The 26,960-nt window shown below is 25.6% G+C and overlaps 1 protein-coding gene and 1 long non-coding RNA gene across 4 annotated transcripts; one reads left to right on the forward strand and one right to left on the reverse strand.

Annotated features, from left to right (window-relative positions):
- Positions 1–653: 653 nt before the first annotated feature.
- LOC100202799 (uncharacterized) lies at positions 654–2,367 on the reverse strand. Its single transcript, XM_065795809.1, has 2 exons — positions 2,017–2,367; positions 654–1,612 (listed from the first exon to the last, which is right to left on the reverse strand). The coding sequence occupies exons 1-2, from the start codon at positions 2,146–2,148 to the stop codon at positions 920–922; spliced, it is 825 nt and encodes a 274-aa protein (XP_065651881.1). The 5' UTR covers positions 2,149–2,367; the 3' UTR covers positions 654–919.
- A 102-nt stretch (positions 2,368–2,469) lies between these two features.
- LOC136079654 (uncharacterized) lies at positions 2,470–26,728 on the forward strand. 3 transcript variants are annotated; one of them, XR_010638111.1, is made up of 6 exons: positions 2,488–2,791; positions 24,876–25,138; positions 25,570–25,678; positions 25,830–26,065; positions 26,232–26,390; positions 26,497–26,728. It is a non-coding gene; the product is annotated as an uncharacterized LOC136079654 (long non-coding RNA). The 3 variants fall into 3 exon arrangements; XR_010638112.1 differs by having other exon boundaries at positions 2,470–2,791; positions 24,876–25,678; positions 25,851–26,065; XR_010638110.1 differs by having other exon boundaries at positions 2,472–2,791; positions 24,876–25,678.
- Positions 26,729–26,960: the final 232 nt, after the last annotated feature.

The following is a 26,960-nucleotide window of genomic DNA, read 5'->3' on the forward strand; positions in this document are numbered from 1 at the left end:
ATATATTAATGTATCTAAACCAGTTAAAAATTTTTTTTTGAATTTTGAAACTTTTTGGGGGTGCATCTCCGTTAAAACAATAGATAGGCTAATATAACTTTTATACTTCGGTAAGAAATAAACCAAAAGCTCATTTTCGACAAATCGAGATTTACTAATTCGGCGATATTTAAAGCTTATTTATACTGAAAGTTTTTGATTTTCTCAGTGACTGAAAAAATTATTTTCTACCTTTACGACCGATTTTCACTGATATTTTTTTTAGTTTTGAGGTTTGTGCTGACAACAAATAAAAACTAATAAACAGATGGGAGGGGATGGGGGATCTTAATAAGCTTGGTGTGGGTGGAAAAATTTTCCAAAAAATAATAAACTTCTTCCCTTTTAATAATTATACGTATGTTTTGAAATTAAAAAAATGCCTAATTTAAAAGTAAAGTAAATTATCACAAAAAGAGAGTGGGATAAAGTGGCGTCACCCCTTCTTTTTTACTGGCCAATATCGAATTGTATACGACAATTTTAAATATATTTGGCAAAATTTGACGTAATGAAGTCGGCAAAAGAAAAAAATTAAGTGATAATTTTTGTTGTTGGTAAATACGCTCATGGCACAACCCCCTCCCTCACTAATTCTCCAAAAAAAACAGCTCTTTGAGTCATCTATATGCAAACTTTATTATAAATTTTTTCAGAATAAACTTTAAATAATTATCATTCCATTTAATTAAAAACATTACCAGCTATAGTGTCACTGTATACATCTAAGTGTTGTTGAATATATTGGTTTTTAAAAAATGCTTTGGCCTCGCTGTTGAATTTACCTTCATTTATAAAATTATCTACTTTGTCGCTATCTCGTCTTAAAAAAATTCCGTTAATGATATTAAATAATTGGAATAACATCTTGTAGGGTTTATCATTTTGGTAGTAAGGACCGTTTACACTTGTATATACGAAAGATTTCAATATGGAAAGAATCACTCAACTCACCAATCATCCAATTTCCATCTAAATAAACAGTATTATCTATTTGAATGACTACTCCGGAGTAAAAAACGTCATGCATTCCCTCATAATGCTTTTTAAACGCAAACCGAACCTCTGCATTTGCAAGAAGTTCGGTGTTATGGTACGTGCCGTCAATTAAAAAGCTACCGATGCTATCGCTGCCTCGACCAGTGATACACCCCTTCGATAAAGCTAAAATATCAAAGGTCATATCAAACTTTTCACCATTTTCTATATAATAACCAACTGCTTTCCCAGTAATATCGATGGTGCTACTGTAGACTGAATCTTTTTCAGCATCGATCAGGCTTGACTGATTTTGCTCAATCGATTCAGCAGTTTTGTTAAAATTTGTTTGGTTATGATATAAAACCATTGAAAATTTTCCTGAAATCTCACCATTAATGTTCCACATTCCTTCTAACTCGTAGAAATTTGTTTTTAAGAGGATAGTTCCTTCGTAATAAACTGTGTGTTGACCAACGTATTTCTTTTCCATTTTAATAACGCAATTTTCTATAGAGTAAGTACCTTCAACATTGAAAGTACCAACAACGTCATCACCATGACCAAATACTTTTCCGTCGCATAATTCAAAAAGCTGAAAAAATAAAATTCAAGTTGTAAAACAATATTTAAAACATGTCCTAATTATTTCTTTAAATTATTTAAACCTGTTGCTTCATTCACTTTCAAGAAATACTGGAAAACATTGGTAGCAAGAACGTATTCCGTACACGGAAATATATATTTTTTTGAAGTTATATTAGTGTTTTTAACGAGTAATTTAAACCTTTTATTTATTATTATTTTACAGTACCTTACCATTAAAATCATTTAAATGAGTTTTTATTCTTATTTGTAAAATAAAGTCAATGAACTTGTGAATCAAGAATTAACAAAAAAGTCTATACCAAATAAGTTTTTACCTAGTCTCTTATACAATTACATTTATTTCCCTAAGAAATAATTGTTTAATAAATTATTGTTTTATGGAGATAATACCTCAAACTGAATAGGATGTTCACCGTTTTGATAATAAAATGCAGTCATATTTCCAAACTTTGAACCACCGGTAAACAAGGGATTTTTTGTTTTGATTTCATCGGAAGAATTATCAGTTTCATTGATTTCCATTTTATGGTATGCTTTAATGATCTTGTGAAAAAATTTTTTTTCAAATTATTTAAAAACTTCTGTTTTTAAAATTAAGTTAATTTAAAACAGCAAAACTTTTTATGCGCTAAATAAACACATCATATTATTATTACCTATTGGTAAACTAGAAATTATTTATAAATTTACAAATAAGATTGACATTAAAGGCATTATGTGTTGAATAATTAATACCGTTTGAATATAAATGAAAAACATAAAATGTTATAAAAAACCATCACTCGTTGTTATTGTGACTTTATAATAGTGTTTCCATGATACTTTATGAGTTATTTGTTTAGCTACAGGAAAGATTATAAAAAGGTTTAAAGTTTAATAAATTGTTTTAGTCATCCGTTACGAATGCTTCACGCTAAGTAAAGTTTTGCGTTTTATCATGAGTTAATAAGCAACAACAACAACAAAAAAAAACTACTGGCATAAAAAGTATCAAAGATCACTGCTTTTAATATTTTCTATAAACGCTTACTTCTTGATATTAATTAAAAAACAATTCTTGTTAGATATACAATTCTTGTTAGATATACAATTGCATTAGGCTAAACAAATATCAATTCTTTCAAAATATTTTAAACATATGCTCTGCTTTTTCGCAAATTTTATGGTAAGCCTGATTTGAGCTAACTTAAATTTGATTTATTTATCTTCTTGCTTTGTTGAGGTTAAATATTTATAATTTTATTAATTATACTAAATAAAAATAATAATTAAACTGTATAATATTAAATCCTCCAGCCCATAATGCACACTAAATAATTCGTTTTTGTAAATCTATTGGTTTTTTTAAATTTTGTTTATCAAAAACATTATTAAAAAGAAAATAAGCTTCATTACTCTATATAATTTTTTTCAAAACTCAGCATTTCAACTTTTCAGGAAGTAATAAAAACATAGAAGCATTAATTTTTTTTATGAAACAAATGAACTATTCTTACTAAATTTTTTTGTTTTAAGAGTTAAATAATAATTATATAGTGCGAAAATAAAAATAAATCATTTTAATGAAATGACTTGTAAGTTACCTTAATTAACGTGTTTAAAATAGTGACTAACGTTGTATTTAAACAAAGATGACTATATACATTCACACACACACACACACACACACACACACACACACACACACACACACACACACACACACACACATATATATATGTATATATATATATATATATATATATATATATATATATATATATATATATATATATATATATATATATATATGTATATATATATATATATATATATATAATGCGGTAGTGGTGTAGTGGTAAAGCGCTCGCTTCATAAGCGAGAGGTTCCGAGTTCGATCCCCACCACGTTCCTGGTAGTACCGCGCTCAACTTGTTTCTCCGCGCAGCGGCCTTGTTTGTCAAGGGTCGTGTTTTGGAGCTATAGAGTTGAGAGAGGGTTATTAACCACTAATAAGTAGCCTCTTCCTCTGTAGTGGCCTTCTCGGCCTTGAAGAGGTGAATATAAAAAAAAAAAAAAAAAAAAAATATATATATATATATATATATATAAATATATATATATATATATAAATATATATATATATAAATATATATATATATATATATATATATATATATATATATATATATATATATATATATATATATATATATTGTAAAATAATCTTTTAAAAATGTAAATAAATTTTAAGAAACATGTCAAGAATAAAAAGCATCGCGTTGTTTTAAAAATAAATAAATGTGTATATATATATATATATATATATATATATATATATATATATATATTATATATATATATATATATATATATATATATATATATATATATATATATATATATATATATATATATAATACACTCATACATATAAACTTTTTTTTTTGATCAAAAATAAATAAAACTCTTAGATTGACTGCGTGGAAAATAAAAAATTATATCCTTGTACAAAAAATTTATAATTGTGGTAATCAGTTTACAGAACGAAAATATCTAAAATATTTCAAAAACTATTAAATTTTCAGAACAACGGCTTTTAAAAACATTATCTCTAATAATTTTTCGATTTTATTGTCAGACTCTTTTTGTTTAACTTATCCGTTCATTCGGCGCAAGTAAAGTTTTGTTAGCTTTTAAACTGATCTAAAAATGTTCTGATCTAAATTTTATACAAAAAGTATAAAAAAATATAGGTTTATTGATTATTTTTGATTAAAAGTAGAATGAAATTTTTAAAATCTAGTTTAAGTCGTCAGTTCTGCGCATTTATTTAAAATTTGAGGAGTGTTTTAAATATTTTGCACCCTTTTCTTAAGTATATATATAAATACATTTATATATATATATATATATATATATATATATATATATATATATATATATATATATATATATATATATATATATACATATATATATGTATATATACATACTTATATACATTATTATTATGATTCTTTTTTTTATATATAAGTTGATTAATAATTATTTAAAAATAAAACTTTTTTTGATTGTGTGTTCGGGTTTTCTTTAATCATGGTAAAGTTGTTTTAATTCTACATGGAATACGGCTACAAATATTGTATATTAAAAATTTCTTATTGACAACAGAATACTTGTCTAATTTTTGGTTAATATTAAACTATTTTAAGAGAAATATACAGTACAAAATGCAAATTAATGAAATATAAAAAACTGCTCAAAATGAATAAAATGTAATTTCAGCATAAGTTACTTTAGTGTGTTTTGTTCACCATTTTTAAATCTCTTTTAAAAACCTTTGAGCGTAGCAAATAGATATTTTTTAGATAGATGTACCTTTTATTTTTGTTAAAATGTTTACTTGTATGAATATTCAATTTTTTTTATAAATAAAATTTTTTTTCAACACAAACTTTATGTAAACTGTTGCTAGGCTACTCTATATAGTCATATTGCATAGTCACCTTGATGTGATAAATATAATATTATATATCATAATGATGTGGCTATGCATTATGACTGTCACTGTGTACCCAAACCATGATCAACCCTAAACTCATGTACCCAGAAAACCCTTTTAAGGGATGATAGCCCATATTTAGTGGAACATTTAGATATATATTTGGAAATCAAACTACTACGTCCGAGAAAGATATTTTGATTTTAAATTTTGAAGCTAATAGGCCTAAAAAATTGCAAAATGACAGGGGAATTTTCATTTTTTAGCATTTATTATTTTTTTATAAAAGTCATTTCATAGTTGTGACAACAAAAGAAACATTCTTATGTATATAAAACAACATTTCTGAATGAAAATATCACATCGGGAAATAACTCTTCAAGATTACAGTATTCTTAATTTTGGTTTGAAAAAGACCCTTTCAACTAAAATAAATGCTTGCTGTTGAGATCTACAACACAATTCAGATGCTTCTTTTCATATTCTGGATGACTGGGATCATGTTTGTATTGTTGCCAATGTATATTGAAGTTGTGATGCAAAGATTCTGTGGACTGTTCAGAAAATACTCCAAGGCTTGACTCGTGGCAGTCAATAAAATGCTTCACATGAAAAAAGACTGCATGCACCTTTGGGGTGATAGAGGTGTTTGGCAACTTCAAGAAGGAACTCTGGAACTCCTTGTTTTGTCTGCAAAGTTGAGAGAAAGATTATTTCCAAAGCAAGAATTCACAAACCTTTCAAAACATCTGAAAGTTTCAACAAAAGGCATGACATTGAATGAAGAGCTTTGTTCAGTCAGATTTTGTAGAACATCTGTATGCTTCAATAGCTTTTGACAATCATTTCCAGCGAATTGGGCACCATGAAAAGGCTGTTCCTGAATACGAAGAGCAGCAGGCCATGTTTGACACAAGTTTTTGTAGAGATGATTTACTACTCCAAGAAGAAAATGTAGCTTCATTGGAGGGATAAAGTCCAATACGAGTGTTTGATTGTCCAAGCAAATAATTGGTTTGTGAACAACATTGTTGAACTCTTTTGCTTTAATCAAAAATTGACTCACTCCTTTGAAATGCATCAAAGTCAGCTTGAATGAAACCAAATGTTCTGGGCTTCCACAGATAAGAAGATTTTTTGAATCTGCATCACACCATGTACAAGGGTGAGCACAGGCATGAGACTGAATTCAGTTATGAGATTCGCTACTTTTATGTCACATGAAACAACAAAAGAAATTTTTTGCAACTGGAGCAAATTTAAAACGCTTTTCAAGTTTTCATAACTCTCTGGTAAAAATGCAAAATCCCATGGTAGGTTTTCAGAAACAGCAATTAATAAATGGCGCTTGACACCTGTGTCTTTCGCAACACACTTTGAGGAAGGAGAAGAATCCTCTCTGTCTGCTTCAATAACTCCAAAGGATACTTTCAAAAAGCCATCTCCACCATCAATTCCCACTTTGATCAATGGTTTCCAGAAATATTTCTGACTTTTGAAATATGGTTGACAATATCAGACACATCTTTGCAGTGAACAACAACTCTGGTTGAATATTTCTTTGTTGAGTCTTGAATGTGGTTTGAAGTGAACTATTCTGCTAGAGTCTTTCCAAGTGACTCAAACTTGTCATGAAATTTTTTTCAACAGTCTGATGAGGAGTGGCTTGATTTAGTGATGATGCAAGTTTTTTCATGCCACAATTAGAAAGTCCAGTTTCATTTTGAGCCTTGAGCATATCTATAACTGTTAGCTTTTTCTCAAAAAACAAACAGCTTTTCTATTGTGGCCTTTGGCTTTGTTAGGCATTTTTGCAACATGTTCTTGTGTGTTGTGAATATTGTTTATTTTTTGATATGCATGCTTTTTCCAAGAAATTTTTTGAAGAAAACACCACAAAAATAAGACACTGAGTGAAACACTAATGTTTTCACTTAAAATCACTTCTAAATGTTTTCCCCATAAACAAGTTGAGTAATAAGTTCTGTAAAAATGCAAAATCCCATGTCTTTTTGCAATTTTTTAGGCCTATTAACTTCAAAATTTAAAACCAAAATATCTTTCTAGGACGTAATAGTTTAATGTCCAAAATTATATCTAAAAGTTCTACTAAATATGGGATATCATCCCCCAAAAGGGTTTTCTAAGGAAATGAGTTTAGGTTTGATCGTCATTAGGGTACACAGTGACTATATATATTATTGCCTAGCAATAACTTACATAAAGTATATTTTGTATAATATGTAAAACATCTTATTTATAATATATATAAATATGTTATTTATAATATATGTATATATATGGTATACAAAAAAAAATAATCGTACACTTAAAAAAAAATCATAATTTTTAAGATTGCATCAGAAAAATGAGTTTTCCGTTAAATTATTTGGAATTATTTTTGATATTTTATTAAGCAATGTTTTAAGAATTTATTTCTGCATTGGTGAACTAATTGTCTTTCAAACCTATTGAATTTTACACAATTGATATAATGATGCATAAAATTGACTGCAAAAAAAAATAATCGTACACTAATAAAATAGGTCGTTATTTTAAAGTAAATCAGGCGAACTGAACAATCAAACTAGTAAGTAAAGTTAAAAGTAGTAATTTTTTAAATACACTTCCGTTCTAGAAATAAAATAAAATATATTTAAATAGTATTTCAGCAAAATGGCGTCAAAAAAAAAACATTTGTCTTTCCATCAACGGAGCCTCGTTGTTGATTTGAAAAATCAAGGAAAATCTGCTAGATACAAAAAGAAACAGGAATTCCTTTTACGACAGTGTCCTCAATTGTTAAGAAGCATAATCTGATTGGAACCGTTGCTAGTGTGGCTGGTAGAGGACGAAAACGCAAGACCACTAGTGCAATTGATCGCAATATCATTATTGTGAAAAAAAAAAGATTTGTTTCGGCAGTTAAATTAGCTTTAAAAGTTCAAGAAAATCACAACATCACAGTGACTCCTCAAACAATCCGAAATCGTATTAGAGAACATGGATACAGAGGTAGAGTAGTTCGAAAAAAACCTTTTTTAACTGCAAAACAAATGAAACGTCGATTAGAATTTGCAAAGTAGTACGAAAAAATGCCGATATCATATTGGAAAAATATTTTGTGGTCAGATGAGTCAATATACAACCTTGTTTCATCGGATGGAGTCCAGAAGGTGTGGCGAAAAAAAGGAGAAGCTTATAAATTGAGTTGTTTGAGAGGTAGTGTAAAGCATGGAGGAGGAAATGTGATGGTTTAAAGTAGTATGAGTTGGAAAGTAGAGGGGAAATTAACATTTATTGATGATAAAATGAATGCTTCAATGCATTGTGAAAATCTCAAAGCCAACTTGCGACCATCTGCTAAAAATTGAGAATTGGAAACAATTTCATACTCCGGCAGGATAACGATCCAAAGCATACCGCTAAGAAAACAAAGGTATACTTTGACACAAATAGCATCAATGTTTTGGAATGGCCATCTCAAAGTCCGGATTTAAATCAAATAGAAAATTTGTGGTATATTTTGGACAGAAAAATTGGCGATCGAGCATTTAAACGCAAAGAGGACTTGAAAGTAGCTATATTGAGCGCATTGGGTAATATAACAACAGAAATGACCCAAAATTTGGTCAACTCAATGCTAAATCGTCTAGCTGAAGTCATCAAGGCCAAAGGAGGCCCCACTCGATACTAATCTCCACGGAGTTTGATGATTTGACATTATTTTTGAACTGTACGATTGTTTATGCATTCAATTTTATGCATCATTAAATCCATTGTGTAAAATTCAATAGGTTTGAAAGACAATTCATTCACCAATGCAGAAATAAATTTTTAAAACATTACTTATCAAGATATCAAAAAAAAGCAACCAAATATTTGAACGGAAAATTCATTTTTTTGACGCAATTTGTACGATTTTTTTTGCATACTGTATATATATATATATATATATATATATACATTATTTATATATATATATATTTATAAATATATATAATTTATATATATATATATAATTTATATATATATATAATTTATATATATATATAATTTATATATATATATATATATATATATATATATATATATATATATATATATATATATATATATATATATATATATATATATATATATATATTTATATATATATATATAAATATATATTTTCATATATATATATATGTATTCTATGTGTATTATATATATATATTATATATATGTATTATATATATATATATATATATATATATATATATATATATATATATATATATATATATATATATATATATATATATATATATATATATATATATATATATATATATATATACACAGTGCTATCAAAAAAAAAATAGATGCAGTAAAATTTTGTTGCTTAAAGCATATTTAGTAGGGTGTTTCATATTTTATCAACTAAAATTAAACATTAAAATTTAACTCACGAATCGATTTATAAACTGACCATTTATATGAAAACAAGTTTGAGCAAAAAAAATATATATGTATAATTTTTAGGGTCCCTGCCAGTTCGATTTTGGGCAAAATATTGCTGGGTGTTTTAAACACCTTGTGGGGACCTTAAAATTTATCCTATAAAATTTTTTATTTTTTAAAATAATATATGTTGGATGGAATATTAATTACATAAGAAACATGTTGAAAAACTTAAGATACGCCTCCGAGTCATAAAATATGCCACCGAGTTAAAAAAATGGTTTTTGTAAAGAATTTTTTTTTCTTTAACTAATTTTAGAAGATTCTGTAGAATAATTTCTTATCAATTAATGTTCAATCCATCATATATTATTTAAAAGAATAAAAAATTTTATAGGATAAATCTTAAAGTCATCGCCAGGCATTTAAAACACTCAACATTTTTGCCCCAAATTGAACTGGCGGGGACCCTAAAAACTATATATATATACTTTTTATATATATCAATTTATAAATCGATTCGCAAGTTCAATTTCAAAGATTGATAAAATATGGAACACCCTAATACTTAAACTACTATAAAATAGAAACTCAAGAAGATATTGAACAAATTTTATTTTATTTGCCTGAAAATCTTTTTTAAAAGAATCTTGCACATTGGATGGCATTACTTAAACATAAAATTGTATATAAAAAAAATTATCGAACATATTAACAAAAGATAGCAATAAAAAACTGCAATATGTAAAAAATTAAAGCAACAATAATAACATTTAAACTAGAATTTAAAAAATTTCCCACAAGCTTTTTTGCATCGATTTTACAAGATTGTTGCAGATTTTGTTTGGAACTCTTCCCTAAATGGTATCTAATTCTTGCTTTAGGCTATTTACTGATCATATTTGCACCTTAACTAATTCTTTGTCCATCCAAGCCCAAATAGATTCAATTCGATTCAAATCTGGTGATTGAGTTAATATTTTCTTTTACCCATGCTTTTGCTGTCTGTGCTGTGTGGACAGGCACCAAATCTTGTTAAAATTGCCACCATTTGTGTTGATCAATTAGCATGTCCACTAATGGAATCATGCAGTTCTCTAGCGTCTCTAGATATGTATGTTGGTTGATTCAACCTGTGTAAATGTTACACACTCCTACTCCATTAAACTAAAAGCAGCCCCAAACACCAAAACTGCAACTTTCCTTTGCAAAATGCATATAACTCTATTTGACAATATATGTTTTTCACGGTTTTCTTTGAATGTGTTTTGCTGAATGCGTTGGTGAGTTCACAATAACTTAGCATCAGATTGACTCTTAATGCAGTTCTCTGAAATTTTTAATTTTCTTGCTATTTCTGTATTAATGATCATTGAGCAATCCTTCATACTTAATATTTGTCATTTTGTTGCTTTGCATACTGCTTTTCAATCCATTTCTATGTATATTTACTGCTAGGTCTTATCAAATTATTTAAAAAAGGCTTTAAATGTGACTAAACTGGTCACCATAAGAAATTTTATCCCACCTTTTATGGGAAATTGTCAAACTAATATAAATTAAAAATTAATAAAACAATTATGAATAACAGTTGGGTTGACGAGAAAGTAGAACAAAAGTCAATTAAAAAGCTTGTGTGCCTATTTTTTTTTTTTACAACATTTTTTGTCAAAAAGTCAATAGTTAAAACAAGTAACTAAATATGAACTTGTTATTGACATGTTTATTGTAGAGAAATAATTTTCCTGTTGTTCAAAAAAAGTCTTTAGGAAATATGGATGGGATTTTACTATATTATGAAAAAGGAAATTTACTCATTTTTATACTGCGCACATTTTTTTGAAAGAACTGTATATATATATATATATATATATATATATATATATATATATATATATATATATATATATATATATATATATATATATATATATATATATATATACATACAGATATATATATATATATATATATATATATATATATATATATATATATATATATATATATATATATATATATATATATATATGGTGGTCTTCTCCATAAGCTTTCTACTTATGGTATATCTGGTAACATCTTTGAGATTATTGAACCCTTCCTTTAGAATTGTAGTATAAAAGTTGTCCTCGATGGACAGCACTCTTCTTCTTATTCTGTAACTTCAGGGGTTCCTCAAGGTTCAACTCTTGGCCCTATACTCTTTTTAATTTACATTAACGATATTCTAGATATTCTCACATCAAAGGTGACATTGTTTGCTAATGATACTACCATTTATTCTTGTCATATTAGAAGCCAACACTCTTTGATTGCTTGGAGGGGGCATTTGAGCTTAAAAAAGATCTAACTTCTCCTACAGAATGGGACTCACAGTGGCTGGTGAACTTTAATTCAGAGAAAACTCAATTTTTTTCAGGCAATCGTTATCACAATAATTTAGATCTCCCTATATTTATGAACGGTAATGTACTCGATGAGTCATCTACCCTTCACCTTCCAAGATTAACTCCTTCGGATCTTTCTTGGAAACCATATTTCAAATCCATTGCAAAATTAGTATCTGCTAAGGTTGCATCTCTTTATTGAGCTCGACACTTTCTTACTCCAAATTCTATTCTCTATCTCTATAAATCTCAAATCCGACCTTGTATGGAACACTGTTGCCGTATCTGAGGCGGATCTTCTAATGATGCCCTTTCTCTTTTAGACAAGGTGCGAATTGTAAACATAGTTGGACCTGCTCTTAAAGCCAACCTCCAACAATTATTACATTGTCTTAGTGTTGCTTCTCTTTCTCTTTTATACAAATACTTCAATAGGCACTGCTCTAAAGAGCTAGGGTTTCTTGTGCCATCTACTAAAATTGATTCCTGTGTTACTCGCCATTCAATTAAGTCTCATCTTTTCTTTGCGACTGTTCCTAAGTGCTCCAAAAACTCTTATTCATCTAGTTTTTGCCTTGAACTTCAGCTCTTTGAAAATCGCTTCTTTCATCTTGCTTTCCTGATTCATTTAATTTGCAATCCTTTAAGTCGCCCATCAATCATTATCTTGCTCTTCAATCTTTTCTCTTCCAGTAACTTCCAACTCTAATTAGTGGTTGCTTGCAGCCTTGTTGGAAGCGAAGATGTTTTTTAAAAATAAAAACAAAATATATATATATATATATATATATATATATATATATATATATATATATATATAAATATATTTAAAGAGTATTTATGCACAGTATGCATATATATATATATATATATAAATAAATAAATAAATAAATATATATGTAAACCAATATAATATAGCATAAAAATAAAAATAAAATTATAAGTAAAAAAAAAAAAAAAAAAAAAAAAATAGATGGACAAATTTATATTATAATGAATAATTTGCTTATTTTAAGATGGGTTTTCCCATTTAATATGGAGTGCTTCTTTAACTTTCAATTTGTTTTTGTTAGAAGCAGTATCCAAAATTTTAAAACAATTATAGTTACTTAGATTTTTACAATTAACAGATAAAATTAAATACTTATAAACATGATATCGTTTGTCACTAGTAAGAAACATGATATTGTTTGTCACTTGTAAGCTCATGAATCTTGGTTGTCAAGTGTCTGGAGGTTTCTCCAATATAACTGGCATTACATCCAGCACAATATATCTATATATATATATATATATATATATATATATATATATATATATATATATATATATATATATATATATATATATATATATATATATATATATATATATATATATATATATATATATATATATATATATATATATATGTATATATATATATATATATATATATATACATATATAAGTATATATATATATATAAATATATATATATATATATATATATATATATATAAATTTAAATATATATATATAAATATATATAAATATATATATATATATATATATATATATATATAAATATATATATATATAAATATATATATATGTATATATATATATGTATATATATATATATATGTATATATATGTATAAATATATATATATATATATATATATATAAATATATATATATATATATATATATATATGCATAGAGTTAATCCTTCAGTTAAGCGGCCTAAAACAATTTTATTTTTTTGCCTGATGTGCTCTTGTCAGTTGACACTTTTTAAATATAAGGAATATTTATTAGAATAATAATAAAAAAAGGCTTGCTGCTCCATGCCAAAACTTCAAAAGATGCAGCAGCACACTCCATTGCAGCAGCAGGTTATAAAATAGTTGATGTATAGACCGAAACCAACAAATAATTTTTATATTTAAAATGTCTCTGCTGCAGAGAGCGTAACAAGCAAAAATAAAAACTTTTTTTAGTCTGCTTATATGTAGCTTTACCATATATGTATGCATATATATACATATATATATATATATATATATATATATATATATATATATATATATATATATATATATATATATATATATATATATATACATACGCATATATATATATATATATATATATATATACATAGGCATATATATATATATATATATATATATAAATATATATATATATATATACATTATGTTACCATATATGCATGCATGTATATATATATATAAATATGTATATATATGTATACATATATATATATATATATTTATATTCATATATATATATATATATATATATATATATATATATATATATATATTTTATATATATATATATATATATATATATATATATATATATATATAGTTATATTTATATATATATATATATATATATATATATATATATATATATACACATATATATTATGTATATATATACATATATTTATATATATATATATTTATATATATATATATATATATATATATATATATATATATATATATATATATATTACATATATATATACACACCTTGTGTTACATTGTAAACACACAAATCTAATTCATACTAAGTCAAAATTCAAAAAACATAAAACATGCTTGACTTTGTTCACTTATCTATTATATGTATCATAACTATTCTCATATAAAAAAAGGTTTTTAGCTATAAACACGAATGCGAATATATCATAATTTTTGTAAATTAAGACAAAGTAGTGATAGATGAACTCCATATTTATTTAGAAAAAAAATTGAATACTCAAACTTAAGAACAATTCAAATTTAAGAAAAGATTTTTTTTTTTTAAATAAAAAATAAAAATTACTAAATTTTTACGCTCATATTATTAGAAGAGTTTTGAAAATATAAACCAATCAACCTCTTAGCAATTAGTTGAATGTAACACACACGCAGTTTTCTTATATAGTAATATTAATTTTCTTAATAGTAATATTAAAACATTTTTTTTTTGATTTATGGATCAAATATTCTGTTATCTTCATAAATATTTCAATCTATTAAAAATTTGCAAGTGATGATACGATACTATGTAAAACAAGTGATGATAAGATAATACGTAAAACTTTATTGCTTATTAAATATATATCAAAAAAATTCTTTGTATCTAATGCCAGTTATTATCTTTAAAATTGCGATGTTTTTATTTGAAAAGGCACTTGCGCAGAAGTCAAATAAAAACAAGAAACTTAGTTACACATCTAAAATGTCACAGGGCTTAGTGACGCATTTCTAATAAAAGAATTTAAAATAATTATTGAAAAAATAAATATCGGAATAACCTTTGAATAGTTTTACAATATTAATTTTTTAAATATTTTTATTAACGGAATTAAGTTTGTATACATAATTAAACACAGATTTTAAACAATTTTTATTTTTTAAAAGAATGTTAGTGTTAAAAACACATATTATGGTAAGAACTTTGAAATGCTTATGATAAAAATAAAATGTTAAACTTATACATTATTAACTTAATGATATATTAACACCTTTAAAACTCAATAAGTGTCAATAAAAGTTTTTTCATAATAGTTTTTTCTGGTTTATTTTGGTCCGCAATGAATAATAGATTAAATCATGTTAATGCAGATTTACCCAGTTTTTAATTTAAACAAACCTTATACAACAAATTGAATTTTTATAATTAAAAAGATTTTAATTATAGAAAACACTAGCTACTACCTCTTTAGTAAGATACTTGAATTCATTTTTACTTGTGTGAACTGTATAGAGATTTTACGGGCGTGAACTGTATAGAGATATACGGGTGTGAACTGAATAGAGAACCGACTCACACTATCACGGCGATAATTTTTGTTCAAAAATCTCATAATTGCCAATTTGCGCGTGTTTTCACATTTACAGTGATAGTAAGTGGAAACAAGTTGGACGTTCCAATTATAATTATACTCGTGAATAAAAATTAATTATTATAAAGCTAAAAATCTACAAGTAAAAATATTTTTTAAAGTTAAAATTTGGTTAAACAGCTACATTAAACAATCCTCAAAAATATTTTTACAAAATCATAAAATATAAGTAATCTAGTTAGAATATGTATATACATGTATATATACATATATATTGATATATATATATATATATATATATATATATATATATATATATATATATATATATATATATATATCTATATATATATATGTATATATATAAATATATATATATAAATATATATATATATATATATATATATATATATATGAATATATATATATATATATATATATATATATATATATATATATATATATGTATATATATATATATATATATATATATTTATATATATACATATATATATATATTTATATATATATATATATGTATATATATATATGTATATATATATATATGTGTGTGTGTGTGTGTGTGTTGTGTGTGTATAAGTATATGTTTATATATATATGTGTGTGTGTGTGTGTTGTGTGTGTATAAGTATATGTGTATATATATATATATATGTATAGATATATATATATATATTTATGTATATATATATGTATGTATATATATATATATATATATATATATATATATATATATATATATATATATATATATATATATATATATATATATATATATATATATATATATATATAGAGACACATATACGGAAAAAAATGGAAAGAGACGGAAAAAAACACATCTAAACTTTTTACAGTAGTTGTGTGAATAAGATATAATAAGAAAGAACAAAAAGTTCAAAAAGTTTTCGAGCAAGAGGTAATCCACTGTTTTTCAGAGTGGTAGCCCTCTTTTCAAATATAAAATATCAGATTGAGCAATATGTAAATCATTGGTGAACCCTGATAATGACCACAACTTATTCAACCAACCAACTTGCAGCTCTAGCAGCCAACTGGCCAGGCCAAGGTCAAGGTAACCGTTCAGCTGCTTCTCAAAAGCTTGATGCTACGATATCAAAACTAGTAGCCACAGTTATCATACTTCTCACCTGCGTATCTGTTCTTGAAACTGAAAATATTACTATAAAAACAAATCTTTTTCAACAGCCAAAGTCAGCATCTCCGAGCTTGTCCACAATTCTTAACTGGGCAGGCGCAGTCAAGCACGGTGCAGAAGGCAATAAAGCAATCATCACAGCTGTCAACAAAAATGCCATAATCGTAGAAACAAAATCAAAAACAGCTATAGTTGCAGGTCTTCTAAAATCCTCTGACAATAATCAGAGGCTAATTTCAGTTCAAAAAATGCTCAAAAAAGTTATCTATAATGTTGCTTTTAAAGTTGTTGGACATTTAACAAAAAAAATCAGCAATACCACCAGTTTAACTACAATAGCAGCTGAACCTAATGAATTGATCATCATTGTGTTTGATTAGAATGAGCACCACAATGATCTCTTATCTAATGCAAAGCAACTTGCCTCAATAGACAAATTAAAATCTATCTACATTCGCCTCGACCGCACACCTCTCGAACAAGAAACATTCAACAACTTAAACAAAAAGCGTGCTACAGAAAATGCAGAATTATTGGGAAAAGGTTTACTTGACAAATTCTTTCAATTTGTCATCCGCAGCAAAAAAATCAAATGCATTGACACATCCAAAACAGTCAATATCAATGGAGAAGAGAGGAACCCATTCCTCAAATGGAAATCAGCTACTGAAGCCATTCACTCGCTCTCAACATCTCACAAGTTCAACATTCTTTAACAACGCCAGCTCTTCCATCAAAATATCTCATCTTTCGTGCTTCTACACCAGTGCAATCTTCCTCAATCCAATAAAACTCAACGATCTCTCCTTACTTGCAGAAAACAACTCTTTTGACATTATTTTTATCACCGAGACATGGTTCAATGACCAATCAACTCCCTCTCTTCAGAACTACAACCTCTATCGTTCAGACCGTCGCAACCAAATCAGAGGAGGTGCGGCTATATACACAAACAGTAAAATCATCTCAAACCAAATAGAGGAACCCCTACTACACAAAGATTTTATTCATTACTATTCAAAACAATTATGGGTTGAACTAAAACTTCTGAATGAAACTCTGCTCCTAGACTGCATTTATGGACCTCCATCCTCCGGTATCAAAGCCTTCTCAGAGATTTCAAGTGCTATTTTTTATGCCAAAACTTTAATATCGACTAAAAATACAACGGTATTATAATTGCTGGTGACTTCAATTTCCCAGAAATTACTTGGACTTCCAATTCAGTTTTTTACTCTAGTAAAATTGGTTTCATTACTTCATTTGTCTCTCTATTTCAGGATTGTCATCATCAAATCGTCACTGTCCCTACTTTCAAACATGCTAATCACCTAATGACAAACACTCTTGATCTCATCATATTTGACTCTCCATATCGTGTTAGCATAATCAACATCGGTCCTCCACTCTGTTTGTCTGATCAATATCATTGCTCTACCACCTGGCACTACAAACTGGCTTCCAGCGTAAAATTATCACATTTTAACTGCTCTAAATTTATATACGAGCTTGATAGCTTCGAAAAAATCAACAAAGAATTCAATAAGGTTGCCTGGTCATCGATTTTTAGAGACTTAAAGATAGAACGATGTAACCAACTTTAGCTCAAAAAATACAATGAATGTTGTCTTAAATTAGTCTCTCGTATGCCGAACAAACCATCCCCAAATAACAACCATGGAAGACAAAAGAACTATTATCTCTTATTCGTCTTAAAAAATTGCTCTGGGCTCGTAACGTCAGTTCAAAATGGAAAATCACATCCCTGGTTGGGGAATATAGAGAAACTAGAAAGTTTGTTTAAAAATCGTTCTTCTCTGAAATCCTTCAAAGTTGTCAATGATGTCCTTGCCAATGATGTCAATGATGTCCTTGCCAATGATGAGCGTAACCCTAAAAGACTGTTTTCAAACATAAACAGTTAATGCTCTGTAATAAATCAGATCTCATCTTTGTGAATCACCAGTTCCAGTGAGATTATTAGCTCTGACAAAATTACAATAGCCAACTCACTTAACAACCAATTTCAATCAGTTTTCAGCAAAGAGCCATCCAATGACAATCTTCCCCGTTTTGATCGTAGAACTAACACAATCCTCAATAGCATATCTTTCGATACTCTGGCCTCTCTAATGGAACTCTCAGCACTTGATATATATAAATGTCGTGTAGTATCGAAATGTCGGTGTAGATAATGTCAGTCCTCACGTTTTACGCTTTTGTTCTACCTCAATGTCTTCTACACTTACTCTCATCTTTCAAAAGTCATTTGACATTGGTGAAATTCCAAGCTCATAGTCCAAACCGCCTTTATTTAAGAAGGGCTCTAGAATTGACCCATCAAATTACAGAACAATATCACTCACCTCGATTCCGTGTAAAATAATGGAAAAATTAGTTAAAAAGACAATCATGCAGCATCTAAAATCAAACAATCTTTTATCAAATAGTCAACATGAATTTTTAGAGAAAAAGCATGCATTACAAATCTCCTTGAAACAATGGACTTCTTGACTGGAAATATAGCAAGAAAGCTACTAGTTGACGTCGTATTTCTGGATTTTGCTAAAGCGTTTGACAAAATCCCACATCAACAAATGCTTTACAAATTAAAAATATACGGAATCGAAGGCAATCTTCTTAATTGGATAAAAGCTTTTCTACTCAACAGGTCTCAACGAGTCAGCCTTGGCGACACTCAATTGATGTGGTTACCTTTGACAAGTGGAGTTCTGCAAGGATCAGTCTTGGGTCCGATTTTTTTTGTCATTTTCATCAATGATCTGCCGGATGTAATAAGCAAAGAAAATAGTTGTAAGATCTATGCTGATGACTCTAAAATCCTAAGCATTGTCAGCTCACTTGGTGCTCAAGTTCTCCTCCAATCAGATATTGACCAAATTGTTCATTGGACTTGGCTCATAGAGCTAAACGCAAAGAAACGCAAGGTCATGCACTTTGGCCAAAACAAATTAATTCCTTTCAAGTCCTTAATGGAGGAATTAGGCCCTTGTTCAATAACGACTCAAACTACATTGGAAGCAACCACCTCTGAGCATGACTTGGGAATTCAAATTAGAAAATGATCTTAAATTAGAAGCCCAATCCATCATTACCTCATGTAAAGCAAATCAAATGCTAGGCATCCTAAAACACACTGTCCAATATCGTGATGCTTCTTTATGGAAACAACTCTATTCCACCTACATCCGTCCTTTACTTGAGTTTGCAATTCCATCCTGGAACCCTAATTTGGTGAAGGATGAACAAACTATTGAATTAATACAGCGCAGAGCCACAAAAATATCAGACAAAATGAAAAAGTTAGACTACAAGTCCAGATGTTTATAACTTGGCCTATAATCTCTTGTTGAACGTCGGAAACAAGGTGACCTTATCCAAAAATATAAAATTATTAATAACATTGGCATAGTCAACTGGCACTTTCTCCTCATCACAATTCCACCAAAAGCATTTCACAGAGAAAGACTTCACCGTGAAAAGTGCAGCAATAATTTAGATCGTTACCACTTTTTAAACAATTGCATTGCGAATGCATAGAACATGTTAACAGATAAAGTTTTCGGTTCTCCAACTGACAACAGTTTTAAAGCGAGCCTCGATAAGCTTTAATGTTACTACAGCTTGCAACATTCCTTCGTGAAAGTTGTAATATGACCTTCACGAAAACTAACTGTAATCTGAAAATCTATGCTTTGTATTTTGTCAATTATTTTTACTTTTTTTTTTATTTTTACTACTACTACTACTACTACTACTACTACTACTACTACTACTACTACTATATATAAATAATAATATAAAAAAACATATATATATATAATATAAGTATATATATATATATATATATATACATATATACATAAAAATATATATATATATATATACATATATACATATATATATATATATATACATATATATACATATATATATATATAAATATATATATATATATATATACATTTATATACATATATTTATATATATATATATACATATATTTTTATATATATACATACATGTGTATATATATACACATATATATATATAAATATATATATATATATATGTATATATATATATATATATATATATGTATATATATATATATATATATATATATATATATATATATATATATATAATTATGTATATATATATACATAAATATATATACATACATGTGTATATATATACACATATATATATATATTTATATATATATATATATATATACATGAACTATATAAAAAGAATGGCAAAGAAAGAAAAAAAAACTATTTAAACATCGGAACCACGATCGGCAAATCAAGATTTTCTTTATTTTTTCATTTATTTCTTTAGTTTTCTTTCATTTATTTCTTAGGATTATTTATTTTATTATTTATTTATTTTTCTTCAGTTTTTTAGCGTATATAGTTTTACTTATTATTTTTTGTTAGTCTTTTATTTATTTTTAATTATTATTTATTTTTAATGATATATAAATTTTTTTTTATACAGTTACATATTATTTGTTTTTATTTTCATTTTAGCCATTTATTACATATGTTTTATTCTACCGTGTATTATTATTTTTTTTAATCCTTTTTTTTTTTTTTTTTTTTTTTTTGCCAAAGGTAATTTTTTGTTTTGTTTTTAATGTTTGTTGTAACTTTTGTTTTGTTTTGATTTTCTCAGTGTTTTTCTGTTTATATTGTATTTATTTATTTGGTCATAATATTTGCAATATATTTTGATTATTATATTATAACAACTATGATTATATTAATATATTTACTAAATCTTTATAATTTTTTTAGCAGTAGTCGTTTTTATGTCATCGTAAGTTGTTACGTTTTGTCAGGTTATTACTGTTTGTAACTGTAACTTTGTAAGTAAAAACGATTGCTGTATGAAAAGTAATACCGATTTATTTAAATTATTATAATTACTTTATTATTATTATTACTATCATTGTTATTGTTATTATTCTTATTACTATTATTAATATTATTATTATTATTATTATTATTACAAAGATTAATTGTATATAAGTAAACTATTTTTTTAAGGTATTTACTTGAGATTAGTATTTCAATACTATTTGTAAATAGCCGTGAAAATTTATTTTCAGAATATATATGATTAATTATATATATATATATATATATATATATATATATACACATATATATATATATATGCATATATATATATATATATATATATATATATATATATATATATATATATATATATATATATATATATATATATATGTATATATATAGATACTAAACATTCATATGTGTGAGTTTTTGCATTTATATTAAAAGTTAAATACCATGACTTACCAAATTATAATGATGTCATATTCCTAAAAACTGATATATGTTTTCTTTTGTTACCTAAAATATGCAAATATTTTTTTGCAGTAACATTCATTGCAAGTAACATAAAAAAAATAGTTATCAAAGACCTGCTTGTTATGATGCAAGTATATATTTTTCACTGTAAAAGGGCAAATACCTATATGTATAAACTAAATGCATATATATTTGAGTATTTATACTAAAAAAATTAGAGAAATATTAGCATAAAAGAGTATTCTTATTGCATTTTTTACATTTTTGCTGTAATACTCAACAAACTTAATAACAAAGTATAATAAAATATTTTCGTTCAATAATACAATCCAAGTATTTATTTTGTAAGATTATAATAATTTTAGTTTTTAGTGATGTTGATATAGATTAGAATCTACTGACTTACTAAACATTTACAGTTCAATAAAACCGGCAAAGTGCGAAATATAAATAGCTTTTCGAAAGGAATGGTATTAAGTCTGGAACAATTCAAGACAGAAACGAATAAGAGAAACAGTTCTAAAAGCAATTCTGTATTATACACTAAAAAAGCAATTATGTATATATACACTAGAACTATTAAACGCAATTTTTCTGCTTTAACGATTTTTATACGACCTAAAACAGTAATTTCATATATTTTCGAGTGCGTCTAATAGCGATTTTATTATTAGACGCACCCAATATATATATATATATATATATATATATATATATATATATATATATATATATATATATATATATATATATATATATATATATATATATATATATATATACACATATATATATATATTATATATTTATATATATATATATATATTTATATATATAGATATATGTGCATATATACATATATATATATATATATATATATATATATATATATATATATATATATATATATATATATATATATATATATATATATATATATATATACATATATATATATATATATATATATATATATATATATATATATATATATATATATATATATATATATATATATTTAAACAACTTTAAAAAGTATTCTACAGAATAGAGTGCTCAATGTTCTTAAAAGAACAGAGCAATTATATATTAGTAGAAAATCACTTAACCAAATTTTTTTCCATTTGACACTGTGTTACATCAACAAAGATTCATCAGAAATGCATTTCTGATGAATCTTTGTTGATGTATATATATATATATATATATATATATATATATTATATATATATATATATATATATATATATATATATATATATATATATATATATATATATATATATATATATTTATATATACAAATATATATAAATAAATACATAAATATATATGTATATATATATATATATATTTATATTTATATATATACATACATATATATATATATATATATATATTTATATATATATATATATATATATATATATATATATATATATATATATATATATATATATATATATATATATATATATATATATATATATATATATGTATGTATGTATACCCCACATATATATATATTAAATTTTAAAAGCTAACAAAATAGGCTATATTTATTAATCTTCTAAGAACCTTAGAAGGTTACCTCATAAGAAGTCAACTTCAAGAGGTTCATGTGACTTAATGTTTTATTTTTTTTTAATAATAAAATGTTAATTAACATTTAAAAGATGTGCTTATAACATTTTACTACAATCAATTTCAAAAATTATCAATGTAAATTTAATCAAATTATTTTTGTTTAAGATCCAAAAGTTATTATTTTTTTTTCAATACTTATACTGCATGACATATAAGTTGTTTAATTTATTTAACTAAGAAGTTATTTAATACGACTTCTTTATAACATAAATCAAACATTTGAAATGTCATACAGTGATAAATATTAAAACAATAATAGTAATAATAATAATAATAATAATAACTTTAAGATCTTACAAAAAGATATTTCATAAATGTATAAATAATACCTGCAAATTATACATCACTTGTGCCACAAGGTATAAAATTTTATATATGACTACTATAGTAGCTTTGTGGTTGTTAGAAGCTGATGTTCTACGTTTTAGGAATGTTTGTTTTATTTGATATTTTCTGTGTTTGGTTGTGAAACCCCATCTACTAACATATTAACACAGTGTACAAAAAGAAATTTTATTAGAATCTAAATTCCACTTATGTAGAGTTTCCTAATATTGCCAGACATTTTATTATAAGACCAATTACTATTCTATAATAATTAAATCATTAAAAACAATTAAAATCAAAAAACTTGTTTTAAATCATAATTTTTATTCGTCCGATTTAAATTGATCAATTTAAATCAACTGATTTAAATTGATCAATTTAAATCAAAACAGCCCTGTATATCTTAATGAGACAGTGCCACATTATTCTTGGTTTTATCAGTTTTTAAATAATTTTATTGGATATCGTTCATATTTAGTTTTTGCACAACAGTTAACAACTTTAAGTTTATACATTAACTTTAGTCATAACTTAATCATTTATTATTTGATTTATAGATTTTTATAGCAATGCAACATTGAACTTAGCAGAAGCTAAACTGCTGCTCTGGAGACGAAAAAGAAAGACAGCAAAAATAATCAGTCAAAAAAAAGATGGAAGAGACAAAAAATCGTGTATATCTTGGTGTAGATGATTCTTCAGATTATTTTAGTGATGGTTTATCTTCAATTTTATTGAATAATGCAAAAAATATTATTAAACTTAGGGATTTACCTATAACTCCAAACTCTCTGCAGAAGTTCAATGTTTGCTCTGAGAGGTTGAATGAACAAAATTTATTTAATGAAAAGTTTTAATTCAAAAGTCTTTTTGTCTGATGATAGGAAATCTTTATTCATAGCTTTAACTTTTACAATTTTTATATATTACTGTCAAAATGTCAGAGTGTTAATGAACATTTCATTGTGCAATATTTAACATTTTAAAGCATACAAAAACTTTAAAATCCATTTGAAATCAACTCTTAGGTAAAAAAAAAATAGTATTCATATGAGCATAAAGTTTTACCAATTGCTGATTGTTCATTATTATTCATTATAAGTTAATAAATTAAGGCAATAAAATACTTTTATAGATGATATAACTTTTAAAAGGTGTATTATTATTAATATTCAGGATAGAAATATTTCAAAAAATTTATTTACAAACATTTGAGAAACATAGATTTGTATGAATTTTTTTGTTTTACAGTGCAGTCTGTATCTCAAACATTAACGAGAATTGTTTTGTGTCAGTGCCAGAAATCGAATGCAACCAGCAAATTTCATAATTCATTAAATTCTTATGAATCCATTAGCAAGTATACATTTTTATCATTAATAGTTTGTCCCTGGGTTTTTAGTTTTACTTGCTTTGTTAGTAATTGTTGTATGTACTTTTATAAATTCTAAATGTTGTATGTAATTTGTTGTATAATTTCTTAAGAATATTATTAACTTAAATGTTTCAAGATAAATTTGTATCCCCTAAAGATATGCAGATATTATTGGGACAATTGGCAAGCATTAAAATGCAGCTCGGTTAACTACAAAATACATCAAATTTAATTTTAAGCATAATTAGATAGAGTTACAAAGATATGCCAGTTAATGATTTGCCGGACAGAGTGTCATTATCACTAAAAGCAGTAGAGAGTTAAAGTACTCAAGAATAAAAATCAATAAACAAAAAAATACTTAAGCAAATGGTAAATATTTTTTATGATTCCTTTATGCATTTTGTATGATATCTTTATACAATTTATGAACTTTAAACAAAATACTCTTTGAAAGTTTTTTGTAAATGAGATTTTATATTAATTTAAGTCTAACCAAAAGTAACTTTATTTATTGCCAGGTTGTATATATTTGTAGATTTATTATTTGGGACAAATTGGAGTTAAATACGAAGGAGGTTATATATGTTATTACCAAGAATTGTTTTTAAAAATGGCCTAGCTGTATAATTAAAGTATGCATGGAGAGGACAAATAATCGGAATCGGAAAAATGTTGATTGCATATGTTGCAATTAGTGAGTGGTTTAAAAAAATTGTTTTTTCAATTTTCATTACACAATTACTTTCAGTTTGTTATTTTTCTTTGGTGCATAATTAAACAAACAACAAATTTTTTTGCAGAAGCTGTGATGTCAAATAAGCATGTCAAATGGCTAATGCAGGCGTTCGGTAGAGATGGAGGAAAAAAATATGATAGTCGTGGGCACCAAATATCATTAGCTAAACACAATTCAATAACAAGTAATGCAGCCATTATCGACACTACACCTTAAATTTTATTGGGAATTTTTTTATTTAAAACTCAATGTGTTAGTTTTTGGTTTATATTTAGTGTTTGCAATATGTATGTCTAACGAAGATATTATGTAAATTAAATAAATAAATTTTCTACTTGTATTATACATTTTTGTTTTTATTTCTCTATAAATTTCAATTTAGCGATGCAAATCATCTATTTTTAACAACCATCTAATGTTGCATGAAACGTTAGGCCAATATATAACATTTGTTGTTGAAGGTCAGTATATAGCTGATTTATAATAGCATACGTCTAACGTTTTGTACAATATTGGCCCAATACTACA

The sequence above is a fragment of the Hydra vulgaris genome, chromosome 04 (genome assembly GCF_038396675.1).
Source record: "Hydra vulgaris chromosome 04, alternate assembly HydraT2T_AEP".
NCBI lineage: Eukaryota > Metazoa > Cnidaria > Hydrozoa > Anthoathecata > Hydridae > Hydra > Hydra vulgaris.